Consider the following 26,072-nt stretch of genomic DNA (forward strand, 5'->3'; position numbering starts at 1 on the left):
CCTCCGCCTTTATGAACCTGACACCAGTCAGACCAGTTTGGAAGAGATTGGGAGGTGTAATTGGGTGACTGGGACCAGCTGACATGGGTGGGGGAGAAAACTGAGCAGGCAGGCGGGGGAGGTAAGAGGGGAGTGGGCAGCGGCAGTGAGAACCTGGAGAGACACAGGCAGCAGCATGGGGGATCAGGAGAACTATTATGGGAAGCATGGTAAGTGATGGGGGGTTGCAGTCTGGGTGCGGGCACGCCATGGCCTGGTGTATGTACATATTGCCTGGTGCACGCTTCATGTGGTAAATAAATACCGTCACATGGGGATCATCCAACAATGTTGTACGCTCTGCAGCTATGTAGGGTATACGGATGTAGTGGCACCGAGTTTGTCATTTGGCACAGCTCCTATTTCTGCATGCCACTGCATTATCTTAACTCGTAGAAATATGGAGGGGAAGAAATCTTATGCAGCCCCAAAAAGTCTATGGTAATTCCTCCTGGTGGATCTAGGGTGGCATGCGCCACCCTGGCCCGCTGGATCTAGTGTGGCATGTGCCACCCTGGCCCGCTGGACCTGGTGGGGCGTGCGCCACCCGGGCCCGGTGGACCTAGTGGGGTGCGCCACCCTGGCCCGCTGGATCTAGTGTGGCATGCGCCACCCTGGCCCGCTGGATCTAGTGTGGCATGTGCCACCCTGGCCCGCTGGACCTGGTGGGGCGTGCGCCACCCGGGCCCGGTGGATCTAGTGGGGTGCGCCACCCTGGCCCGGTGGACTTAGTGTGGTGCACCACCTTGGCCACCTAGTGGGGTGAGCGACCCTGGCCCAGTGGACCTAGTGGGGTGCACCACCTTGGCCACCTAGTGGGGTGAGCGACCCTGGCCCAGTGGACCTAGTGGGGTGCACCACCTTGGCCACCTAGTGGGGTGAGCCACCCTGGCCCGGTGGACCTAGTGGGGTGCTCCACCTTGGCCACCTAGTGGGGTGCGCCACCCTGGCCTGGAGGACCTAGTATAGATTACAGACCTAATCTAGTGGTCTCCATACTATGTCCCTCCAGCTGTTGCAAAACTACAACTCTCAGCATGCCCGGACAGCCGTTGGCTGTCCGGGCATGCTGGGAGTTGTAGTTTTGCAACAGCTAAAATGCCATGGTCTGGAGACCACGGATCTAATTTATCTAGTCGTGACTGACGACCTGTATCACTATCACTAGTACAATGAGATAACCTGGGTCACTTTCAGTAATCCATTGTGATAACCTGGGTAAATATCTGCGGTGATAAGACTGGGATTTACCGCTTGCTATGCTAGTCAGATAAGTAGAACAATAACTGGTAATTTACGTACTGCCAATGCCATACAGGTGGTTGTTCTTTGATGTCCCCTATATGAAAATCTGCTGTGGCATCACACGCTGTGGCGGTATTAATCCCTAATGCTGCCTAGGATCCGTCATACAACAGCAGTTGAACCTGATCTCATTGACTTAGGTGTCCGTCGTGTGGTGTCTAATGTTTTGAGAGGGAGATATGCTATTTTTCCATTAAAAAAAAATAATAATTTGATCAGTCAATACAAGTCGTACAATAAATTACAGTCATAAAAAACACGGCAGTACAATACACAGCACTGGTTCCCTAAGGGTAGGAACACACTACGTTTTGGCCCCCATTAATCGTATATGTCAGCATCCCACCGAAAACGGGATGCCGAAGTATACTGTGAACGGAGGCGGCTCACCCCATTCACTTCTGCTGCCACGGACTCATGACAGGGGCTGTTGCGCTTTTGAAATAGCGCACACGTCCCGAAAGGAGAGACTAGGTGACTCCTCTTGGCCATAGAATTGAATGAAGTCCACTTCGCCCGTTAAGTTTACGTCAGCATCCTGTTTTCAGCGGGATGCCGACGGATACGATTAACGGAGGCCAAAATGTAGTGTTCCTACCCTAAGCTATACATGGCACCACATGCTACACTCCACGGGATGGGATGAGGACTATAAGGATAGTGAGGGGGGGGGGAGGGGGGGCATGAGGAAGTGAAGGAGCTTCAGTCCTCTTAATCAACGTCTGGACTGTCCAAGATGGAATAAAAATAAGCTTAACAGTATCTGTGATGGAGACTCAAACAGATGTAAACAGTCTTATCGTTCTCGTTCTTCAGATACCAAACCTCTGTTTCAGGCTTTCCTCTGACTGCCCATCACACTAAGAACAAAGTGCCTAACCTACGGCCCGTGTCTAGCAAAATTTCTCCCTATTTCCTAAGTAATCCTTGTGTGATGGTGCACTAGTGCTACCGACTTAGGTGCAGGTTGCATTGATCCTGTTTGTGACTCGGGGTGGTGAGATGTATCACTTTGTGATGCCAGGACACCATTAACCTACACGGTCAGAGGATATGACAGCTTCTTCTGGGCCAGGCACGGGATAATAAATGCACCGATGGCACGTTACGGAAAACTGTCTTTACTGAGGCAGGAGTAATTGTTACAGTCCTCACAGCGCAGATTAGAGCTGCAGTGGAGATGCAGTAACCATCGGGAGCCCTGTAGGATTGCTGGGGCTTGTGGTGTTTTACTCCCACTTGGCTTTACTTGTTGGGACTTTAGACTTAGTTTTGAGGCCTCCCATGCTGACTAGGGTTCTGCAATTAAAGCTACACCCCCAGGGTATGGACTAGCCCTTTTGGATCCAGCTACCTGAGGCTTTCTACTGGATCTATCCCGGACTAGCACTGTGTGACCCGTCGACTCACCGGCTCTTATGCCCACAGCTAGGAATTTCTGACTCCTCCTGGGCAGGGAACACTTGCAAAATGGTGTGGTCGCTCACTTGAAGATTTTCTTTAGGCTTCCATTGAGCTTCCCATTGGGCAATCAGGGTCACATGGGTACTCCGCTTCATACCTTCTAACAGGCACCTGATGCAATGTTTACCGGACCGGACCCACTCCAGTACTGGGAGACAACACTTACTCCACCAAGACCATATCACCTAAGAGGAAATCTTTCTCCCTTTTTGCAAACCAGAGCCGTCTCCATGTAATTGAAACCTCAGTCTTGATGGATCACCATGGCCTACCAAGCCCAGTGGGCCTTTGCATCTGCCCATGTTTGCCTCATGCTGACCCTAAACCTTGCTCTTGCTTTCCTGAAGATAAGCAGTTCCAATGTTGTCTGACACACTCCCTCCATAGATGAGCTACACAGAGGTCGAACTATGGTCGGCAGAAATTGGCAAACCCTAATCCAATGAATTGGCCATCCATTTGTTCAGTCTTGTTTAAGTCGTTTTGCATTCCAAGGATTTCCCAGAGAAGTTTTGAAATGAGACTCTGGACCAGAGATGAGCAGGAACTACGGTAAATTTGTCCAAAACTGACTCCAGTGATTCGTTTAGACTGAATCACTTTGGTGCCTTTTTCAAAGTCCTCCAGTTGCCTAAAAAAGATGGATCCAGTCATAGGAGACCTCGTACTGTCACCCTGGGCTTTTTCGGGCAACCAGAGCCCTTGGAAAGGAGAACTATTTTATGCAGATCAATGGCCATATCTATTCCTGACTGCCTCCTATCAGACTTCTCTGGGGAAGGGGAATGGCTTTTACATCGAAAGCCGATTCACTAAATTCGGGTTCGGCAAATCTTCCTTTAGATCTGCGCACCTCTAATTGTAAGTGGTGATTGGCCTCATACCCCCTTTGTTCTGCTGATCAGTGGGGGTCTGATCCAACCACCTAATGTCACTTGCACCGTACACATCCCGTCGCTACGCTGTATCTGTGTTTTTGCACAATGCCAGCCTGGTAGTGGATGACCGCATGTTGCTGTGTTGACGCGGACAGAACAAGCTAAGGGAACCAGCCGAAGTAATGAAAGGAGTTCTTCATCCTTGGTAAATAAGGCTAAACTAACAGTGAACGACTACTGCTTCCCAATATAAACTGCTGTGGAATTCGGTACCTGAAGGGGGATTCTGATAGACTGTGGAGGGGGAGGGGGGGGGGTCTAGTGTTGTGTATGTGCTTTCAGAGCATTGTTATACGGACATTCTATGGAGCATGACGTAGACCTAGACGGTGCCCCATGAAGACTACTCAAGGGTTATACCAATAGGATTGTTTATCATGTCAGATTGTGGATCATTGGCCTGTCTGCTCTTATATTATTGCCGTATAGAAGCCTATGTAAGGACTCCTATAGCAGATCATCAAAATCCATAACCTTGAAGTTGGAAGATAATGCCTAGTAGAACTTGTTCAAGCCATTGCTATCATACGAAGATTAGTTTTTTAAATTTTCTGTAGAGAAAAAAAAATAATTTATATAAATTAGTTAAAGGGGTTCTCCACTGCCCTGTCTTCCGGAGCTCCGCTCGCAGCGTCCGGAAGTTTTTTTACTCCGGACGCTGTGTGCAGGCTTCTGTGTTCGAGGCCACCCCCTCGTGACGTCACGCCCGCCCCCTCGACGAAAGTCTATGGGAAGGGGGCGCGACCGCGGTCGCGCCCCCTTCCCATAGACTTTCGTTGAGGGGGTGGGCGTGATGTCACGAGGGGGCGGCCTCGAATACAGAAGCCCGCACACAGCGTCAGGAGCAATAAACTTCCGGATGCTGCGAGCGGAGCTCCGGAAGACAGGGCAGTGGAGAACCCCTTTAAACGTATTTATTTTTTGTAAGGAGGGTTCACTAAAAATAGGTTGATCGCAGATTGATGCTTTGTCTGGATCACCAGTGATCACCTGAAATCTGCTGGAAAACCTAACAGCATGTGTTCAGTTTCCCTGCAGTGCTCCCACAGGTGACACAAAGCATTACATGATCACCAATAAACTGTCTATGTAATGCAGATACATACCAGGTCCTCCAGGATAAGACAGTCTTTGTCGCCTCTCTCCACTCCACCTAATAGATGACAATATTGAAAAGGGCCCCCCCCCCCCACCTCTTTTTTTATTTTTTATTTTTTTTTAGTAAAATAAAAAACTCTTTGGCTTGTCCGGGTAGGAATTATCTTATACAAGGGGCTCTGGTAGTTACAGTAAAAAATAAATAAAACTAAGGCATAATTTTCTGCATTTCCCCCTGTCACCGCTATTCATAGTCCCCCTCAGTCTTTTCCTATTTCCTGCTGAAAGATGTAAAGAACACAAAGCCTGGGAGTAGAGATGAGCGAATTTACAGTAAATTCGATTCGTCATGAACTTCTTGGCTCGGCAGTTGATGACTTATCCTGCGTAAATTAGTTCAGCTTTCAGGTTCTCCCGTGTGCTGGAAAAGGTGGATGCAGTCCTAGGAGACTCTTTCCCAGGACTGTATCCACCTTTTCCAGCCCCCCGGAGCACCTGAAGGCTGAACTGATTTATGCAGGATAAGTAATCAACTGCCGAGCCGAGAAGTTCGTGACAAATCAAATTTACTGTAAGTTCGCTCATCTCTACCTGGGAGATATCAGAATCGCAGGGGGATCAAGGTAGGTGCGTAATTTTTTTGCAGCTCCTGGGGGCTTTAGTAAAAGATTTTTTTTATTTTTTTGTAAAAGATTTCCCATAATGGAATATTTCTGGTTACCAGCTTTAACCGATTACATAGAAACTAATGGAATATATTAGACTGTGCCTGATAGTGAGAACAATATCCAGTGCTTGTCTGCTGGCATCTGATAAAAGGGAAGAGGCAGAGTGCTCGGGGACCTGCTCTTACTAAGTGTTTCCACATGTTTTATAGGGACGGCTCCTGTGTAAAATGTGTCCATGATCAATGCCAGGACATCTTTATATTGCGGTAGTGGACAGATATTCACCGGGAGCGGGCGAGAGTGGACAGATATTCACCGGGAGCGGGCGAGAGTGGACAGATATTCATCGGGAGCGGGCGAGAGTGGACAGATATTCACCGAGAGCGGGCGAGAGTGGACAGATATTCATCGGGAGCGGGCGAGAGTGGACAGATATTCATCGGGAGCGGGCGAGAGTGGACAGATATTCATCGGGAGCGGGCGAGAGTGGACAGATATTCACCGGGAGCGGGCGAGAGTGGACAGATATTCACCGGGAGCGGGCGAGAGTGGACAGATATTCACCGGGAGCGGGCGAGAGTGGACAGATATTCACCGGGAGCGGGCGAGAGTGGACAGATATTCATCGGGAGCGGGCGAGAGTGGACAGATATTCATCGGGAGCGGGCGAGAGTGGACAGATATTCATCGGGAGCGGGCGAGAGTGGACAGATATTCATCGGGAGCGGGCGAGAGTGGACAGATATTCACCGGGAGCGGGCGAGAGTGGACAGATATTCACCGGGAGCGGGCGAGAGTGGACAGATATTCACCGGGAGCGGGCGAGAGTGGACAGATATTCACCGGGAGCGGGCGAGAGTGGACAGATATTCATCGGGAGCGGGCGAGAGTGGACAGATATTCATCGGGAGCGGGCGAGAGTGGACAGATATTCATCGGGAGCGGGCGAGAGTGGACAGATATGCATCGGGAGCGGGCGAGAGTGGACAGATATGCATCGGGAGCGGGCGAGAGTGGACAGATATTCATCGGGAGCGGGCGAGAGTGGACAGATATTCATCGGGAGCGGGATTTAAAAAAAAAAAGAAAAACAGTCCAGCGCAGGGCTCTAGAACAGACCTCTGGACCTCCTTGAACACTGGTTGTCTTCTTGTTTTTCCTGCGGTACATGTGTGGTAAGGTGTAGGGTGAACAGGGGTGTTGCAGAGTAGTGTTGCAGGGTGTAGCATTAACCCTTGATTGTCGTGACGCCAGGGTGCGGGCTTCCTCTATGTATTTGTCTTACCGCCACCCGTCCCAGGAACGATAGGGAGGAATAAAGGATTGTCCACAGCAGAGGTTGTAGTAAACCAAGAACGAACTTTACTGCAGATTTTATGCTACTGCAGCATCATAGCCCCACCCCCTCATGCTGTAATGCCCCACCCCCTCAATGCAAGTCTATGGGAGGGGGCATGATGACTGTCACGCCCCCTCCCATAGACTTGCATTGAGGGGGTGGGGCGTGACATCATGAAGGGGTGCGGCTATGACGTCACAAGCTCCCGTCTCGAGCAGAGTACCCCTTTAAGGCCCCCATACACCTTAGACATGTGTCAGCTGAACTCCATTTCCGTCGAGACCAGCTGACAAATGTATATAGGGGCCAGGTGACTGCGCCCTTACAGATGGAGTCAGGGGCAGAGAAGGATTGGACATGTTGATTTGGGGGAAGAGTCAGGACAACCGCATAAACACTAGGTGGTTGAATGTTGACACCAAAATTGTTGGTTTGGCCAACAGCCATTTAAAGGGGTACTCGGGTGGAAAACAATTTTTATTTTTATTTTTTTCAACTGGTGCCAGAAAATTAAGCAGATTTGTGAATTACTTAAAAATTCTTAATCCTTCCAGTACTTATTAGCTGCTGTATGCTCCAGAGGAAGTTGTGTAGTTCTTTTCTGTCTGACCACAGTGCTCTCTGTTGACACCTCTGTCTTTGTCAGGAACTGTCCAGAGTAGGATAAAATCCCCATCGCAAACCTATGCTGCCCTGGACAGTTCCTGACCTGGACAGAGGTGTCGGCAGAGAAAAGAAATTCAAAAAGAAAAGAACTTCCCGAGGAGCATACAGCAGCTGATAAGTACCGGAAGGATTAAGATTTTTAATTAGAAGTAATTTACAAATCTGTTTAATGTTTTGGCACCAGTTGATTTAAATAAAAAAAATTTAAACAAAAAACGTGGTCTCAAATGGCTGGAGGTGCTCAACCCCAAATACGGTTGTGCATTTATATTGGGGGAGCAGATCCTGCCCTTGTAGTCCGTTGCTAAGGGCGTTTTCCACCGGAGTACCCCTTTAATGTCTATGTCCTCATTTAGGCCCGACACAGGGCAGTTTTTTTTTTTTTTTTTTTTACCACTTATTCCAATACAAGTAATGGTATATAACTCGGATAAGCTATCCCTTCATGTTCGATAGTTTCCAACTTCTGACTTCTTTATTCTTTGAAAATGTAACGGTACGACTTAATAATAACCCCAAATGTTGGTCTTGTGCGCCATGTCCCGGCACTCACGATACTGCTTAAATCTCCTCTGGTATTTATTCACATCAAAGCATGAATGGAACAACACTACGTGTTGCTACGTTTGTTCCATTCATGCTTTGATGTGAATAAACACCAGAGGGGATTTAGGGTACGTTCACACATACAGGATCCTGCGCGGGATTTGTAACTGCAGATTAGAAGCTGCGCTCAGTCATTTAGTTTACATATAAATCTGCAGCGGAAAATCCTGCGCATCCGGTGGAAAACATTTATTTATTTATTTATTTATTTTTAAATCAACTGGTGCCAGAAAGCTAAACAGATTTGTAAATGACTTCTATTAAAAAAAAAAAAATCTTTATCCTTCCAGTACTTTTTAGCAGCTGTATGCTACAGAGGAAATTCTTTGCTTTTTGAATTTCTTTTTTGTGTTGTCCACAGTGCTCTCTGCTGACACCTGATGCCCGTATCAGGAACTGTACAGAGCAGGAGAAAATCCCCATAGCAAACCTGTGTTGTTGGACAGTTACTGACACGGGCAGAGGTGTCAGCAGAGAGCACTGTGGACATGACAAAAAGAAATTCAAAAAGCAAAGAATATCCTGCTAATTAGTACTGGAAGGATAAAAAAAATTTTTAATAGAAGTAATTTACAATTCTGTTTAACTTTCTGGAACCAGTTAAGAAATTTTTTTTCCACTGGAGTACCTCTTTAAGCAGTTTCGGGAGTGCCGGGATTCTTTTACCTACCATTGACGTTTACTTGTCCACAAGCACCACCAGTTTGAACGAGTGGCGACTCCTTCTACCTGTATCTACTTGTGCGCCATGTCTGCTGGAAAGCCCTGTATCTCCTTAAAGGGGGTTCTCCACCATAAAGTACGTACCTGGAAGACAGTAATGGACATGCTTAGGAAGGATCTGCGCTTGTCTTGGGCCTAAATGGCTATGTTGTGAGATTACCATAACACTGTGGCTAGCTGTTTGTGAACTGGTATTTCCTGTTTGACTTTTCTTTTTTTGACTACAAATCCCACAATTCCATCTTCCTCTCTCCCAAACATCAGCCACCTCACCCATTGAAACATAAGTGAGCTGCATCCATTCAAAAGACCTGTGGTTTTCAATCAGGGTGCCTACAGCTGTTGTATTAGTTGCAGATTGATCTCTCTCCCACCAAGTGATCCCTCCACCCATTGAAGCAGACAGGCTCCCTGTCATCTGCTGACTAGTGAGGTCAGGTCTCGGCCGCATTGCAACCTGGGAAAAAAAATCTGAGACAACAGTCATTTTGTATGCTGGTAAAAATAAATATTGAGGTGAAAATCACAGAAGAATTGTGAGAAAACCGTCACACACAGATACAGACACTATATTACGGACTACACTAACTTTACAGCCCCTGTAGCATAGTCAAATAAAAATAATTCCTGGAATACCCCTTTAAGGATCAATGACCAAGTTAGTTCAGAACTCTCTGTAGACGGAACAGGGTTGGGACAAGGTTTTAGTAGATAAGGGACCACATTGGGTCAACAGGGACTGTTTGGTTCATACAGCCAATTGGACCGTGTGGATGAAGATACAGTAGAAGGTCGATGTTCTCAATTCTTTTATTCCCATTTTTGTGTGAGATGGGAGTATAAGGTTTATTGGGGATCCCTGGACTCTCCCTTATATCAGGAGAGAAGGATGGGGCAGCTGGAGATCAATATGTCTAATCCTTCTTATCCATTCATTCAGCTCTGCAAGCTCCTCCATTGGGTTCTCCTCAAGGTGGTGAATGAAGGGGATGGGCAGGGCCGGCTCTACCTATAGGCAAAACAGGCAGACGCCTAGAGCGCCCTCTAGATGGGGGACACCGCTCTTCCTGCTGCAAGAAAGTTAGACAACCAGCATCTGACCCACTTGCTCAGTCATCAGCATGAGGAGGAGGTTTGTTACAGTGTGTCACCCCAGTACAGTAGTAAGGTGGGGTGTGTCAAATGGTGGGGCAAAATCAGCTTTTGCCTAGGGTGGCAAAAGTCCTTGCACCAGCCCTGGGGACGGGTATATTACTGAATAACGTTGGGTATAATCCTCAGCACCGTCACTGTAACGCCTTGGTAAACATTTGTTCTCGGAAAGCTTTATGTCTCGGCTTGTTTTCTGGGTTTGCTTCACAGAGAAGTATGGCGGATCCTGCAGACAATGTCATGTGTGAATTGTGTCCCAGGGAATAGCACTGATCAGAGATGATGGCTATTCACTGGTATAAGGCGGAGGGCGGAGGGCGTTACTTTCAATGGTGTCACATTGGCATGAAGAGTCTCTGATGTCCATTTCTGATCATTCTTTGTTCTCTCCGGGTCTGATGAAGGTTTCCTGACTCCTGAAATATAGAGATTCCTCTGCATTTAGTTTAAAAAGTTGGGTGACGACCTATCGTCAGTGGCTATATGTGTTTATATGTGTGTGTGTGTATATATGTGTGTTTATATGTGTGTGTGTGTGTGTGTATATATATATATATATATATATATATATATATATATATATTCTCTACAGGCATTCTAAATTCTTGAAGTTAAACATTGCAGCTGTGAGACATTGTTATTCATAAGAGGAAACTAGTTGGACCACTCTTCTTTTTTCTCATCAGGTTTCTACGGGCTTTGTCCTTTTTTTATTTCGCTGTTTTTTTTTTTTGTTTTTTTTTTGTGCTGCTCTGAAACCGAGAAAAAGTAAATGATAACTATTGAAATTCTTACAATTATCATGGAAGTGGGGGTAGCTATAGGGGGAGGGGTCAAAGGTCTCTCTGGCACAAAACATGTACAAGAATATAACTACTATAATACTGCCTCCTATATACAAGAATATAACTACTATAATACTTCCTCCTATATACAAGAATATAACTACTATAATACTGCCTCCTATATACAAGAATATAACTACTATAATACTGCCTCCTATATACAAGAATATAACTACTATAATACTGCTACTATATACAATAATATAACTATTACTGCTCCTATACACAAGAATATAACTACTATAATACTGTCTCCTATATACAAGAATATAACTACTATAATACTGCCTCCTATATACAAGAATATAACTACTATAATACTGCTCCTATATACAAGAATATAACTACTATAATACTGCTCCTATATACAAGAATATAACTACTATAATACTGCCTCCTATGTACTAGAATATAACTATAATACTGCTCCTATATACAAGAATATTACTACTATAATACTGCTCCTATATACAAGAATATACCTACTATAATACTGCTCCTATGTACAAGAATATTACTACTATAATACTGGTCCTATATACAAGAATATAACTACTATAATAATGCTCCTATATACAAGAATATAACTACAATAATACTGCTCCTATATACAAGAATATAACTACTATAATACTACCTCCTATATACAAGAATATAACTACTATAATACTGCTCCTATATACAAGAATATAACTACTATAATACTGCCCCCTATATACAAGAATATAACTACTATAATACTGCCTCCTATATACAAGAATATAACTACTATAATACTGCCCCCTATATACAAGAATATAACTACTATAATACTGCCTCCTATATACAAGAATATAACTACTATAATACTGCCTCCTATATATAAGAATATAACTACTATAATACTGCTCCTATATATAAGAATATAACTACTATAATACTGCTCCTATATACAAGAATATAACTACTATAATACTGCCTCCTATATACAAGAATATAACTACTATAATACTGCTCCTATATACAAGAATATAACTACTATAATACTGCTCTTATGTACAAGAATATTACTACTATAATACTGCTCCTATATACAAGAATATAACTACTATAATACTACTCCTATATACAAGAATATATCTACTATAATACTGCCTCCTATATACAAGAATATAACTACTATAATACTGCCCCCTATATACAAGAATATAACTACTATAATACTGCCTCCTATATACAAGAATATAACTACTATAATACTGCCTCCTATATACAAGAATATAACTACTATAATACTGCCTCCTATATATAAGAATATAACTACTATAATACTGCCTCCTATATACAAGAATATAACTACTATAATACTGCCCCCTATATACAAGAATATAACTACTATAATACTGCCTCCTATATACAAGAATATAACTACTATAATACTGCCTCCTATATACAAGAATATAACTACTATAATACTGCTCCTATATACAAGAATATAACTACTATAATACTGCTCCTATATACAAGAATATAACTACTATAATACTGCTCCTATATACAAGAATATAACTACTATAATACTGCTCCTATATACAAGAATATAACTACTATAATACTGCCTCCTATATACAAGAATATAACTACTATAATACTGCTCCTATATACAAGAATATAACTACTATAATACTGCTCCTATATACAAGAATATAACTACTATAATACTGCACCTATATACAAGAATATAACTACTATAATACTGCCTCCTATATACAAGAATATAACTACTATAATACTGCTCCTATGTACAATACTGTTGTCATGGTGTTGCTCCTCGAGCTGTGTATTAGTCATTATGATGATATAATTCTCTATAGAGATCCATTGTCAGGACTCGTAGTGAATGTGCCCGGGGCGTCTATATACAGGGTGTTCCCACAGAAAATACAGTGCAGTGATTCTCCAGTCCTGTAATGTCTCTGTCTTTGCTCGGCTCCATCTCTCTATATAATTATAGTCCTGTATATACCACAGTGATGGCCGTAGAACATGATTATAGTGTTGTCACCTGGTTGTACACTGCCGGGGTTATATATAGAAGGTGCCTACCCTGGCGGTGTATTGGTTAGTAGGCTGAGAGATAATGGGCACTTGGACAATCCTACAGAAGGCAAACGCGTACATCAAAGACAGAGGTCATGTGATGGTGGTGTCTGCGCTGCTTTTGCAATAATAAGGCTGGAAACATATTGTTTTTATCATATTTTATTTATTTAAAGCCATAAATGGCAATTTTGGGCCCAAAAAATACTGCTGCCAAAAGTTAGTTAGGAGTCACTAGCAAGATAAAAAAAATTGCTATTTTTTATATATATAATATATATATATATATATAAATTTAAATTTTTTTTTTTTTTTTTTGCACCCTGCAATTTAAAAAGACAAAAAAACCTACCACTTAACCTAAAGGCAAAAAAAATCTAAATAATAATATGCTTTTCCCCACTCCTTTGAGTCACATGAGGAATAAATCACATGCCTTGTCAAGAAAAAGAACAAAAATAAAATAAAATAAATAAATTGGCTACAAAGTCAAAAAGAAACGTCTAAACTAAAAAATGCTGTTTTGGGCTGTTTTGGAGAAAAATTTCACCTTTTTGGATTGAAAAATTAGGGGGCAGTTTTTTGTTTGAATTTATTTTTTATTTTTTTTCCCCCAGCCCTCAAATAAATAAAATAATAATTAAAAATGTTGTTTCTGTTTGTGGTCTCCCGGTACCGTACTGCATACCGTACCTAGTGTAGAGGTCCCCAAAGTCAGAGTAACTACCCTCAGGTAGGGTCCCTCAGGTGGGACAGCCCCTAGTCGCCTCTCCTCTACTCTAATTCTCTAATGTTAATACATGTATATATTTAATAATAATGTATATCTAATATAATGTATAGTACTTACCTTGTTTAGCGTCGCAGGACCTTCGGTCATGGGACCATGTTAAATATCCTCTATGGTATGTTGGAGGACCTTTTGGAGGTCCTTGGGTCACATGTTGCCCATAAACCTTTGTAATGGTGATTGACACAAGTATTGGACCAATTGGCTCTAGTCCAGCCCCTGCCCATATAAGGGAGCTGTAGCCAATGATCGCTCTCTTGGGTTGCTGCTCTCGTGGATGCCGGACTAGCAGGACGGATCTGCGCAACTTGCAAAGACACGCTAGGCCTGAAAAACCTACCTGCCTCCGCTGAACTAAAACCGTGATTTCTTAACTACCCCAGCTAAAGCTAGCGTGACTACTGGACCGCAACTAAATCCCCTAAATCCAGTGGAACAGCGCATAATACCTTAAAGGAGTACTCCGGCGCGCACTTTTCTCACTTTATCCCATCCAGGCTGCAAAATAAAAGAAAAAGAACTTTCTCTTACCTGCCAACCGGTTCTCCGGTACAGCTGTTCGGTCCCTGGGCTGTATTCTTCTTACTTCCTGTTAGCCCGGCACGTCACACGGAGCTTCAGCCTATCACTGGCTGAGGCGGGACATTGCTGCGGTCGGTGATAGCCCGGCACGTCACACGGAGCTTCAGCCTAACAGGAAGTAAGAAGAATACAGCCCGGGGACCGAACACCTGCACCGGAGTGTACCGGAGCTCCGGGGGCTCGTTGGCAGGTAAGAGAAAGTGTGTTTTCTTTTATTTTGCAGCCCGGACGGAATAAAGTGAGAAAAGTGTGCGCCGGACTACTCCTTTAAAGACTCTAAATTGCTAAAGTCCCAACCTTTGTCAATCTCCAAAGAAAGCAGTTGTATGCATAGAGACTGTTCCGTTTATGAAGCTTGGAGAAAATCTTCAGTAAAAGTTATACCTGTTTCAGAAAACTCTCCGGTTGTGGACATTGTATTATCTACCTCCCTATCGCTCTTGGGAAGGGTGGCGGTAGGACAAGCGTTACTTAGGAGCCCTCACCCTGGCGTCATGAATAGCAAGGGTTAACAAGCACCCTTTAGTCACAGCACAGCTACACTCCCCATACCCTACTCCCCCCCAGGCTATCACATGTTCATAGCATAAGAGTGTGAATTCAGTCTGGGTGGAGTTGCTCTTTAAGTGTTTTCCTTCTCTTTTTTTTTATATCCGCGTAGAAACTATTGCTGTGTGATTATAATGGAATGGGATGCAAAATTTTGAGGGGGGGGGGATTTAAAGGGCCCTGCAGGCCAGAGGGAGGTGGACACGGTATATGACTTCTCAACCGGAGTCCTTTACATGGGTGTTTGCCAACCAGAGGGCCTCCAGCTGTTACAAAACTACAACTCCCAGCATGCCAACAACTGGAGTCTCCCTGGTTGGAAAACGCTACTCTACACTGAGCTGTCTTGCTGTGTAATGTATAATTTTATGTCTGCCAAGTTCTGGGTTATTCCTGATTACCCCCTTCCCCAGCTCCGCTCTTCGCTCTCTAATTTTGGCTGTGTTCTTGGTCGCACAAAGGGAATAATTCTTGGTCATTTAATATACAGCTGGCGATCACAGGGCAAAATATGTAGAGGGCGGAGCGGGAAATGCGCGCACTTGGCAAATGCTAAATATAATACAGTAAATTTAAAGGGCTATACAATGGATCCTAGAAAAGCGTGATGCATTGGAGTTGGTCACTCAGCTTTTCCATATTCCTGAGCGGTAGTTATGTAATGATATGTCCTACGGTACGTAACTAGGCAGATTTGGTTGCCATCAAAGTGACACTGGTTGCCATCAAAGTGCCAGTAGGGGGCGCCAAAAAATTAATTGACACCTTTTTGCCAGATCACAAACAAATGCTGATCTGCAAAACTGGCACAAATATTATCTATATTAGTTATTTTCAAGGGGGGGGGGGGGTCATCAATCCCTGTGCCAGCGCAGAGTGGCAAGATTTTGCATGTGTCGTTTTTGCTCAAAACGTTTAGTGCAAGCGCCTGTACAAATTTGCGCAAAGTTTCACACCCCAAAAGATCAGAGATGTAATGTCATGTTACACGATCAGGTGCTTAGAAGGCAAAAAAACATGATACACCAGAATATAACTCCGTTTTAAAACCCTGAAAGTGTCTTATAAACAAGTGATGACATAAAAAATATTTTGCCCTGACGTGTTTCCCTGTGTGAAAGTGATGGTTCATCAGGGGACTGTGACAAATTGGGGGGGGGGGGGGTGTATTAGTGCATATGAGCTTGCAGCAGGGGGAACACTTCTCTTTTGCTGTCTTTAATCCAAATATTTTTCTTAATTTTTAGGAGAACCGAGGAAATATGATCCAAGCTTCAAGGGCCCCATACATAACAGGTAATTTTTATTTATTTATTTTTAGATGTTAAAGAGGTACTCGGTGGAAAAAAAACTGTTTTCAAATCAACTGATTCCAGAAAGTTAGAGATTTGTAAATTTCTTCTATTTAAAAAATCTTAATCCTTCCAGTACTTATCAGCTGGTGTATGCTCTAGAGGAAGTTGTGTAGTTCTTTCCAGTCTGACCACAGTGCTCTCTGCTGCCACCTCTGTCCGTGTCCAGAACTGTCCAAAGTAGGAGCAAATCCCCATAGCAAACCTCTCCTGCTCTGGACAGTTCCTGAAATGGACAGAGGTGTCAGCAGAGTGCACTGTGGTCAGACAGAAAAGAACTACACAACTTCCTCTGGAGCATACAGCAGCTGATAAGTACTGGAAGGATTCGGATTTTTAAATCGACGTAATTCACAAATCTGTTTTCATTTTCTGGCACCAGATCATTTGAAAACCTTTTATTTTAGAGTACCCTTTAAAGGAAATCTGTCATCAGTATCGCCCGCACTAACCTGTCACACGGGTGCAGGTGATACTGATCAGTATCGCCCCCCACTACAAGTCTGTATGACAGGTTAAAGCGGGTGAGACTGATGACAGATTTCCTTTAATAATTTTCCTATATATCTCAGTGGAAGTGAAACATAATGCTGATGGGAGTTTTTAAGCAGTTTTAGTTTCGCAACATCTGGAGAACCACATTTTGGAGACCACTACCTTTTTTAAAGGGAACCTCCCACCATGAAAATGTAGTCCGATCTACCAGTGTCTTGTTATAGAGCAAGATAAGCGGAGGATAATATATATAAATAATGTATAGGTGTATGGGAGGAGATTCAGTAGGACTTGGAATTTATTAAGAGATCCCTGCTCATTCTGGACTTAGGAGTCCAGTGGGCGGTCTCAGTCCAAGCCTTTCCTGTATAAGTGAGGGGCCAAAGGGTTAATGTTTCTCCTTGAGTAGATGTCTGAACTACCCCCAAAAGGTTCTTTGTCTATGCTTCCCTGTATGATTGTGCATAAAGATAACTGTCAATTACCAAGTAGCACCGCCCACTGGACTCCTAAGCTCAGATAGAGAAGGGATGTAAATGAATAAAACACGAGTTCTACTGGATCTTTCCCCACAGAACTATATATCAATCTGCTCAGCTCCTCCCGCCGTTTAACATGGTGCTGCCAGATGAGAACTTGTTCTAAAAGACCTGTTCCCTTTAAGACAAAATGTCCACTTCTCGCGAAGAATGAAGAAATCCTATTCCCTTTTCCCAGACACGACATGAAGAGAAAATCGATACTGAGTTTCCTACTGCGGCCATCCGTTAAGTGCGGTTTGCCGTCATAAGGAGCCTTAAGTGCCTCATAGGAAGCCTTAAAGGGATCTCCATTAATACATCATAAGTTTTCTTTTATGCCATTTTTATATCATTTCTGCCCCATTGAAAGAGATGAAGGAAATTTCATATGACGGGCAATAATGGCTTCCGTCACGTGTATCTCTGCTTTACCAAACACCTCACTAACACTACGGTGACACTAGGCAGGTTTGTCATTGAGGGCATTGGGAAAGCTGGATGATAAAGAGACCTTGGTCTCTTGCTGTCTAGCATCATGACTGACCATAGAAAAGCCGGTTGCCCCACCCTACCCTGTGGGAGCTATCATAGAGGCCACATGTATTGTCATTCAACTTTCCCAGAAATGGATAGGAACCAGTGTGAAAGAATTTTTAACTGAAGAAGGTGCCTTGTGGCAAAATAAGAAGGGGGGGGGATTAAAGGGGTACTCCCGTGGAATCCTTTAGTTTTTTTTTTTTTTTTAAATCAACTGGTGCCAGAAAGTTAAACAGATTTGTAAATTACTTCTATTAAAAAAATCTTAATCCTTCCAGTACTTTTTAGGGGCTGTATACAAAAGGGAAATAAAAAAAAAAAAAGAAATGCATTTCCTGTGATGTCCTGACCACAGTGCTCTCTGCTGACCTCTGCTGTCCATTTTAGGAACTGTCCAGAGCAGCATATGTTTGCTTTGGGGATTTTCTCCTGTTCTGGACAGTTCCTTTCTTAAAATATGGCCTGGCTGCTTAGGGCTTTAGATTCTGAATCCTAACATACCCCTCTAGTACAGAGATATCTGCGTTTAAAAAGATATGCAAATTAGGCTTTGGAGTCCACTGGGCGTTCCCAACACACCCCACCCCTCCCCCCTTCCCCCTTGACTGCTAGAGTCCAGCACAGTTCAGCCCCTTTACCAGTTACTCTCCCTGTCAATCAGTGGGGTAGAGGAGGTGGCCAGCACCCAGAGGGGAGTGACTGACTGGTGAAGGGGCTGAACTGTGCTGGACTCTAGCGGTCAAGGGAAACGCCCATTGGACTCCAAAGCCTAGTTTGCATATTTTATTTAAACTCTAATCTCTGGAGGTGTCAATTTACTAATGAGGTCTGTATGGATTCAGAATAAAAAGCCCTATACAGCCATGCCCTTACTTTATACCCTAAAAGCTTGGTACACTTTAAAGGGGTTATCCAGGAAAAAACTTTTTTTTTTATATCTCAACTGGCTCCAGAAAGTTAAACAGATTTGTAAATTACTTCTATTAAAAAAAAATCTTAATCCTTTCAGTACTTATGTGCTTCTAAAGTTGAGTTGTTCTTTCCTGTCTAAGTTCTCTCTGAGGACACGTGTCTCGGGAACAGCCCAGTTTAGAAGAGGTTTGCTATGGGGTTTGCTATTTGCTTCTAAACTGGGCGGTTCCCGAGACACGTGTCATCAGAGAGCACTTTGACAGAAAAGAACAACTCAACTTCAGAAGCTCATAAGTACTGAAAGGATTAAGATTTTTTAATAGAAGGAATTTACATATCTGTTTAACTTTCTGGAGCCAGTTGAGATAGATATATATATATATATATATCCTCTATATATTGTTTTTTCCTGGATAACCCCTTTAAGGCACAATTGCCATTCCATGGCTGAGCACTTGCTACACGCCAGGGTGCCTTCAGCTGTTGCAAAAATTGCAAATCCTAGAATATTCAGAGAGCCTTTGGCTGTCAGTGTATTGCAATGCTGAGAGTTGTAGTTTTTCATCAGCTGGAGGCACACTGGGAAAACATTGTGCTACACAGTCATTAGTCCTCGTACCCTGTGCGTTACAGTACCACGTGCCCGTTCTCCGTGTGACTTGATATAGCCCTGACCGGGTGTGATGCACTAGGCGGGGTCACCGCATGGAAGGCTGTGATAACGGGTGACTCACCTTCTCCTGTTATGTCACTGGGATAACATTTCACAGTCTATAAATAATGCTAAAGTATACCTGTCGCTTTAAATAACATTTGTCTCTTTAAGACATTTCAACAGTTTTGATTGGTCGGGGTCTGAGAGGTTAGACCCCGAGCGATCGCTAAATCTACTATATAGCTTAGCACTTCTCTAGGCCAGTGGTCTCCAACCTGCGGACCTCCAGATGTTGCAAAACTACAATTCCCAGCATGCCCGGACAGCCAACGGCTGTCCGGGCATGCTGGGAGTTGTAGTTTTGCAACATCTGGAGGTCCGCAGTTTGGAGACCACTGCTCTATGCTGACAACAGACCATCCCATAGATTTACAATGCAAATTTGTCTCAGTCATGTGACGCAGAGAGAGAACGCGATTGGCCTGCTCTTCTCCCAATTCGTTAAAGCGACGGATAGGGGTCTGACCACTGTTCTAGAGACATGTCAAATTTTGATTGGTTGGGGTCTAAGCGACCTGGAGGGGGGGGGGGGGTAAATAAAAACATTCTTTCAAATTAACTGGAGCCAGAAAGTTGTTTTTTTTCCACTGATTTTGTAAATTACTTCTATATCAAAAAAATCTTAATCCTTCCAGTACTTATAAGCTGCTGTATGCTCCAGAGGAAGTTTTGTAGTTCTTTCCAGTCTGAGCACAGTGCTTTCTGCTGCCACCTCTGTCAGTGTCTGGAACTGTCCAAAGCAGGAAAGGTTTGGTATAGGAATTTTTCTCCTGCTCTGGACAGTTCCTGAAAAGAGGTGGCAGCATAGAGCACTGTGGTAAGACTGGATAGAACTACACAACTTCCTCTGGAGCATACAGCAGCTAAGTACTGGAAGGATTAAGATTTTATCAGTTCAGCTGATGTTGTGTGGTATTATTAGGGGGCTCTATATACTGTTATTTGTAGCCACTGTCCAGTCTACTGACCCTTCTCTCTGTATTACAGGAGCTGCACGGACATCCTGTGCTGTATACTCATAGTGCTCGCCATTATCGCGTATGTGGCTGTTGGGATTGTTGGTGAGTTGGTGCAAAATTGTGGGGTCCTGGCTATTAAGCTACATTCCGATTCTGTATCATTGTGTATAAGGGGTACACCGTATATTTCGACTCCTTACCACCTGCAAAATCTCTGCTTGCTGTCTGTAAACAAGTGGCTTTTGCTGGATTATGCAGAATTTTTGTATCGGAAATTCAAATTCCGAACTCCGCCGAAAGGAGGAACATGTTCATTCTTTTTGGCAGAATACTACTTTTGGAGAACTATATTGCCGTTTAATGTTGGTGGCGCATGTCTAGGTGGTCATAGGGCCGGCTCTGCCTATAGGCAAAATAGGCAGCTGCCTGGAGCGCACTCTTGATGGGGGTGCCACTCTGCCGCAGCAATAAAGTAAGCCAGCCATCCGGCAAAACCCGGTCACCCCAGTAGTAAGGAGATTACATGAGGAGGGGGTTTGTTATAGTGTGTCACCCCAGTAGTAAGGTGATTACATGGGGAGGGGGTTTGTTACAGTGTGTCACTCCAGTAGTAAGGAGATTACATGAGGAGGTTTGTTACAGTGTGTCACCCCAGTAGTAAGGAGATTACATGGGGAGGAGGTTTGTTACAGTGTGTCACTCCAGTAGTAAGGAGATTACATGAGGAGGAGGTTTGTTAGTGTGTGTCACCCCAGTAGTAAGGAGATTACATGAGGAGGGGGTTTGTTACAGTGTGTCACTCCAGTAGTAAGGTCATTACATGAGGAGGAGGTTTGTTACAGTGTGTCACCCCAGTAGTAAGGAGATTACATGAGGAGGAGGTTTGTTACAGTGTGTCACTCCAGTAGTAAGGAGATTACATGGGGAGGGGGTTTGTTACAGTGTGTCACTCCAGTAGTAAGGAGATTATATGGGGAGGAGGTTTGTTACAGTGTGTCACCCCAGTAGTAAGGAGATTACATGAGGAGGAGGTTTGTTACAGTGTGTCACTCCAGTAGTAAGGAGATTACATGGGGAGGGGGTTTGTTACAGTGTGTCACTCCAGTAGTAAGGTGATTACATGGGGAGGGGGTTTGTTTCAGTGTGTCACTCCAGTAGTAAGGAGATTACATGGGGAGGAGGTTTGTTACAGTGTGTCACTCCAGTAGTAAGGAGATTACATGGGGAGGAGGTTTGTTGCAGTGTGTCACCCCAGTAGTAAGGACATTACATGAGGAGGAGGTTTGTTACAGTGTGTCACTCCAGTAGTAAGGAGATTACATGGGGAGGGGTTTTGTTAGTGTCACACCAGTAGTAAGGAAATTACACGAGGAGGTGGTTTGTTACAGTGTGTCACCCCAGTAGTAAAGAGATTACATGAGGAGGGGGTTTGTTACAGTGTGTCACTCCAGTAGTAAGGAGATTACATGAGGAGGTTTGTTACAGTGTGTCACCCCAGTAGTAAGGAAATTACATGGGGAAGGGGTTTGTTACAGTGTGTCACCCTAGTAAGGAGGTTTGTTACAATGTGTCACCCCAGTAGTAAGGAGATTACATGAGGAGGAGGTTTGTTACAGTGTGTCACCCTAGTAAGGAGGTTTGTTACAATGTGTCACCCCAGTAGTAAGGTGGGGTGTGTCAAAGGGTGGAGACAATGGGTGGGGTCAAGGGGCAGCAAAATTGGCTTTCGCTTGGGGTGGCAAAAATCCTGAGTGCCGATTCCTTATGGCGGTGCCTGCTACACAGGGGGTGTCCCGGGCCCCTATTCCATAGTTTTGCATGTACCCTTAATCGTTCATGTAATTTGAAAAAAAACATAGTCCCAGTCCTGATATCCGCTGCGGCGGGTTATAGGTTGGGGAAGTGCTCTGCATTGTGTATCTCACTCCCTGACCAGCGGCTTCGTCACACTCTGATTTGATTGGCAATTGGGGAGTGAAGCGCACGCTGCGGTGCTTCACTGGCTTATAACTTGCGATTAGAGATGAGCGAACTTACAGTAAATTCGATTCGTCACGAACTTCTCGGCTCGGCAGTTGATGCCTTACCCTGCATAAATTAGTTCAGCTTTCAGGTGCTCCCATGGGCTGGAAAAGGTGGATAAAATTTTCAAAAACGTATGGGGTTTTTTTTCTATAAAAACTGACGGAACTGTATGCACTTTTAAAAACCGTATACTGTTTAAAACGCATACGGTTTACTTTTTTCCATACTGTTCCATCCGTTTTTTTGCCATACGGTTTTCTTTAGAAAAACGGATTGAAAACAGTATGGCAAAAACGTGATGTGAACCCTAAGACAGTCTTTGTAGCCTGTCTCCACTCCGCCTAATAGATGACAATATTTTTTATTTTATTTTTTTATTTTTTTTAGTAAAATAAAAAACTCTTTGGCTTGTCCGGGTAGGAATTATCTTATACAAGGGGCTCTGGTAGTTGCAGGAAAAAAAAATATAAAACTAAGGCATAATTTTCTGCATTTCCCCCTGTCACCGCTATTCATAGTCCCCCTCAGTCTTTTCCTATTTCATGCTGAAAGATGTAAAGAACACAAAGCCTGGGAGTAGAGATGAGCGAATTTACAGTAAATTCGATTCGTCACGAACTTCTCGGCTCGGCAGTTGATGACTTTTCCTGCATAAATTAGTTCAGCTTTCAGGTGCTCCGGTGGGCTGGAAAAGGTGGATACAGTCCTAGGAGACTCTTTCCTAGGACTGTATCCACCTTTTCCAGCCCACCGGAGCACCGGAAAGCTGAACTAATTTATGCAGGAAAAGTCATCAACTGCCGAGCCGAGAAGTTCGTGACTAATCAAATTTACTGTAAGTTCGCTCATCTCTACTTTCGATCTTAGAGGGTCCCAGGATCTAAACTTTTGATGACCTGTCTGGACGTCTGTAACCCTCGGATGTTAAAAAATCCACACAGAGGCCGTATACCTCCAAGATGAAGGTTTGATAGCATTGTTTCCGGCCTATGCAGTGCCCGGATTGTGAGCTGATGCATCTTACCCTGCACTGACACACTGTAGCAAACAGAGATTAGTCAGCAATCAGGAATCCTGTAAGTGGTGAGGGGGCTTCTACAGATATTGACGGACCTGATGGGGGGGGGGGATGGGGATATTATGGCGGTGTAACATGCGAGTCCTTATGGTTTAATGTCATTTTCCGCAGCCTGGACGTATGGAGATCCACGGAAAGTCATCTACCCTACAGACAGCAAAGGCCAGTTCTGCGGACAAGTTGGGACCCCCTATGAGTAAGGGACATGACATCCTTAATGTATATTGTATATCATAAAGAGAGCCCCTATACACTAGGTCTCCAAACTGTGGACCTCCAGCTGTTGCAAAACTCCAACTCCCAGCATGCCCGAACAGCCAACGGCTGTCCGGGCATGCTGGGAGTTGGAGTTTTGCAACAGCTGGAGGCTCACAGTTTGGAAAGCTAGGGGGAGATTTATCAAAACCTGTCCAGAGGAAAAGTTCACCAGTTGCCCATAGCAACCAATCAGATCGCTGCTTTCATTTTTAACAAGGCCTCTGCAAAATGAAAGCAGCGATCTGATTGGTTGCTATGGGCAACTTTTCCTCTGGACAGGTTTTGATAAATCTCCCCCTAGTAGTGTATAGGGGTTCTCTTTATGACTGCCCCATTATAGTCCAGTATGGCTCCCCCCCCCCCCCCCCAGTGCAGAAGGCAACCCCTGCCCATGTGCTCTTTTAGGGCATGTGGACATCGTAATGGGGTCTCCTGCCCAGGCAGCTCCCATTCTGTTACATGGCTAGCCACAGTGAATGCTGGCAATAGAGAAGAGCGAACTTACAGTAAATTCGATTCGTCACGAACTTCTCGGCTCGGCAGTTGATGACTTATCCTGCGTAAATTAGTTCAGCTTTCAGGTGCTCCGGTGGGCTGGAAAAGGTGGATACAGTCCTAGGAAAGAGTCTCCTCGGACTGTATCCACCTTTTCCAGCCCACCGGAGCACCTGAAAGCTGAACTAATTTACGCAGGATAAGTCATCAACTGCCGAGCCAAGAAGTTCGTGACGAATCAAATTTACTGTAAGTTCGCTCATCTCTACAGAAGACCCCTGGAGACGGCTGGAGGCAGGTGAGGGGACCTCCGGCCGCCATGCTGGATGATCGGATGCCGTGATCTGTATTGATCATGGCATCTGAGGGGTTAATGGTGCACATCAGCTCGCTCATGTCCGCCATTACCGGCGGGTCCCTGGCTTCTGATAGCAGCCGGGACCTGCTGTGCATGTGGCGAGCACCACTCCGATGCTCGCGGTCATGTACAGTACGTAAAATGTATGTCCTGGTGCATTAAAGGGGTAGTCCAGTGGTGAAAAACTTATCCCCTATCCTAGAGATCACGGGGGGATCCGACTGCTGGGGCCACCTGCGATCTCTCTGTACGGGGCCCTGGCTCTTCGGCCAGATAGCGGGTGTCGACCCCCGCACGAAGCGGCAGCTGACACGCCCCCTCAATACATCTCTATGGCAGAGCCGGAGATTGCCGAAGGCAGCGCTTCGGCTCTGCCATAGAGTTGTATTGAGGGGGCGTGTTGGCCGCTGCCTAGTGCGGAGGTCGACACGCCCCCTTCCAGCGGGCTGTCGGGGCTCCGTACAAAAGATCGCAGGGGGCCCCAGGGGTCGGACCCCCCGCGATCTCAAACTTATCTCCTATCCTTAGGATAGGGGATAAGTGGTTCACCACTGGGTCACCACTGGACTACTCCTTTAAGTACCAGGGCACCAGGACGTACATTTAAGTCCTGTGTCATTAAAAGGTTAAAGAAACAATCCAGGGGGAAAAAACAATGCGCTGTTATGCCTAGTGCATGACATGACCCCCACCCCGAGCAAAGTGACCTCACTATACTCTTCCTATATAATGCATAACCATCCACACCCTTTACCCCATCACAGGAATAAGCCGTTCTTGTTCTACTTCAACATCATGAAATGCGCCAGTCCCCTGGTCCTGCTGGAATTCCAATGTCCAACTACCCAGGTGAGTGAAGACTTATCTCCACTGATAGAAGTCATGTTTCCGCTTATCATCTTGGGGCATCAAGTGTTTTGTCGATCATTGGGAGCCCTGTAATCCCTCCCTGTACAGTCTGGTTATGGACTCTGATAACACAACTCTTCCTAGTGGTAATATTTGAGCTCTGACCAGCTGTTGCAAAACTACAACTCCCAGCATGCCCGGACAGCCTTTGGCTGTCCGAGCATGCTGGGAGTTGTAGTTTTGCAACAGCTGGAGGCACCCTAGTTGGGAAACACTGGTCTATGTAGAGGACAGGAACTTCTACAAGGTCCTGTACAGTACACACAATGTCCTAAAAAAAGTAACATGGAGTCGCCCTCACCTGGCGTCCAAAGGAGCAGCTAACCCTGGTACAGGTAAAGTGTACAGAACATGTAATACCTCCCTGTACTGTAGGGGGCGCTACCAGACACCAGTCAGTGCATGCACTTCAGTAATACAGGTAAAGAGTAGTACAGAACATGTAATACCTCCCTGTACTGTAGGGGGCGCCAGTGAATGCCCATTCTGATTGGTCTGTTCTTCCAGCCATTGACATGTTTCACAGATCTGGACTGTCCGTAGCATTGTATGTTGAGTCTGGTTTCAACTTACAATGGTCCAGAAAAGATCATTGTATGTTGAAACTATTGCATG

General features: G+C 44.7%; 1 protein-coding gene across 4 annotated transcripts in view; it reads left to right on the top strand.

The window, feature by feature from the left end:
* The window catches only part of SLC44A2 (solute carrier family 44 member 2), an 86,591-nt gene that overhangs the window by 37,923 nt on the left and 22,596 nt on the right, over window positions 1–26,072 (top strand). For 3 of the 4 annotated variants that reach the window (XM_056570540.1, XM_056570538.1, XM_056570541.1), the window contains exons 2-5: window positions 16,091–16,139; window positions 20,363–20,436; window positions 23,549–23,633; window positions 25,313–25,397. In XM_056570540.1, coding sequence (XP_056426515.1) covers window positions 16,091–16,139; window positions 20,363–20,436; window positions 23,549–23,633; window positions 25,313–25,397 — 293 coding nt within the window. Of the gene's footprint in view, window positions 1–122; window positions 210–16,090; window positions 16,140–20,362; window positions 20,437–23,548; window positions 23,634–25,312; window positions 25,398–26,072 lie in introns of those variants that run through there. The other variant, XM_056570539.1, reaches the window with a different exon arrangement.

Source organism: Hyla sarda, chromosome 4, assembly GCF_029499605.1.
Source record: "Hyla sarda isolate aHylSar1 chromosome 4, aHylSar1.hap1, whole genome shotgun sequence".
NCBI lineage: Eukaryota > Metazoa > Chordata > Amphibia > Anura > Hylidae > Hyla > Hyla sarda.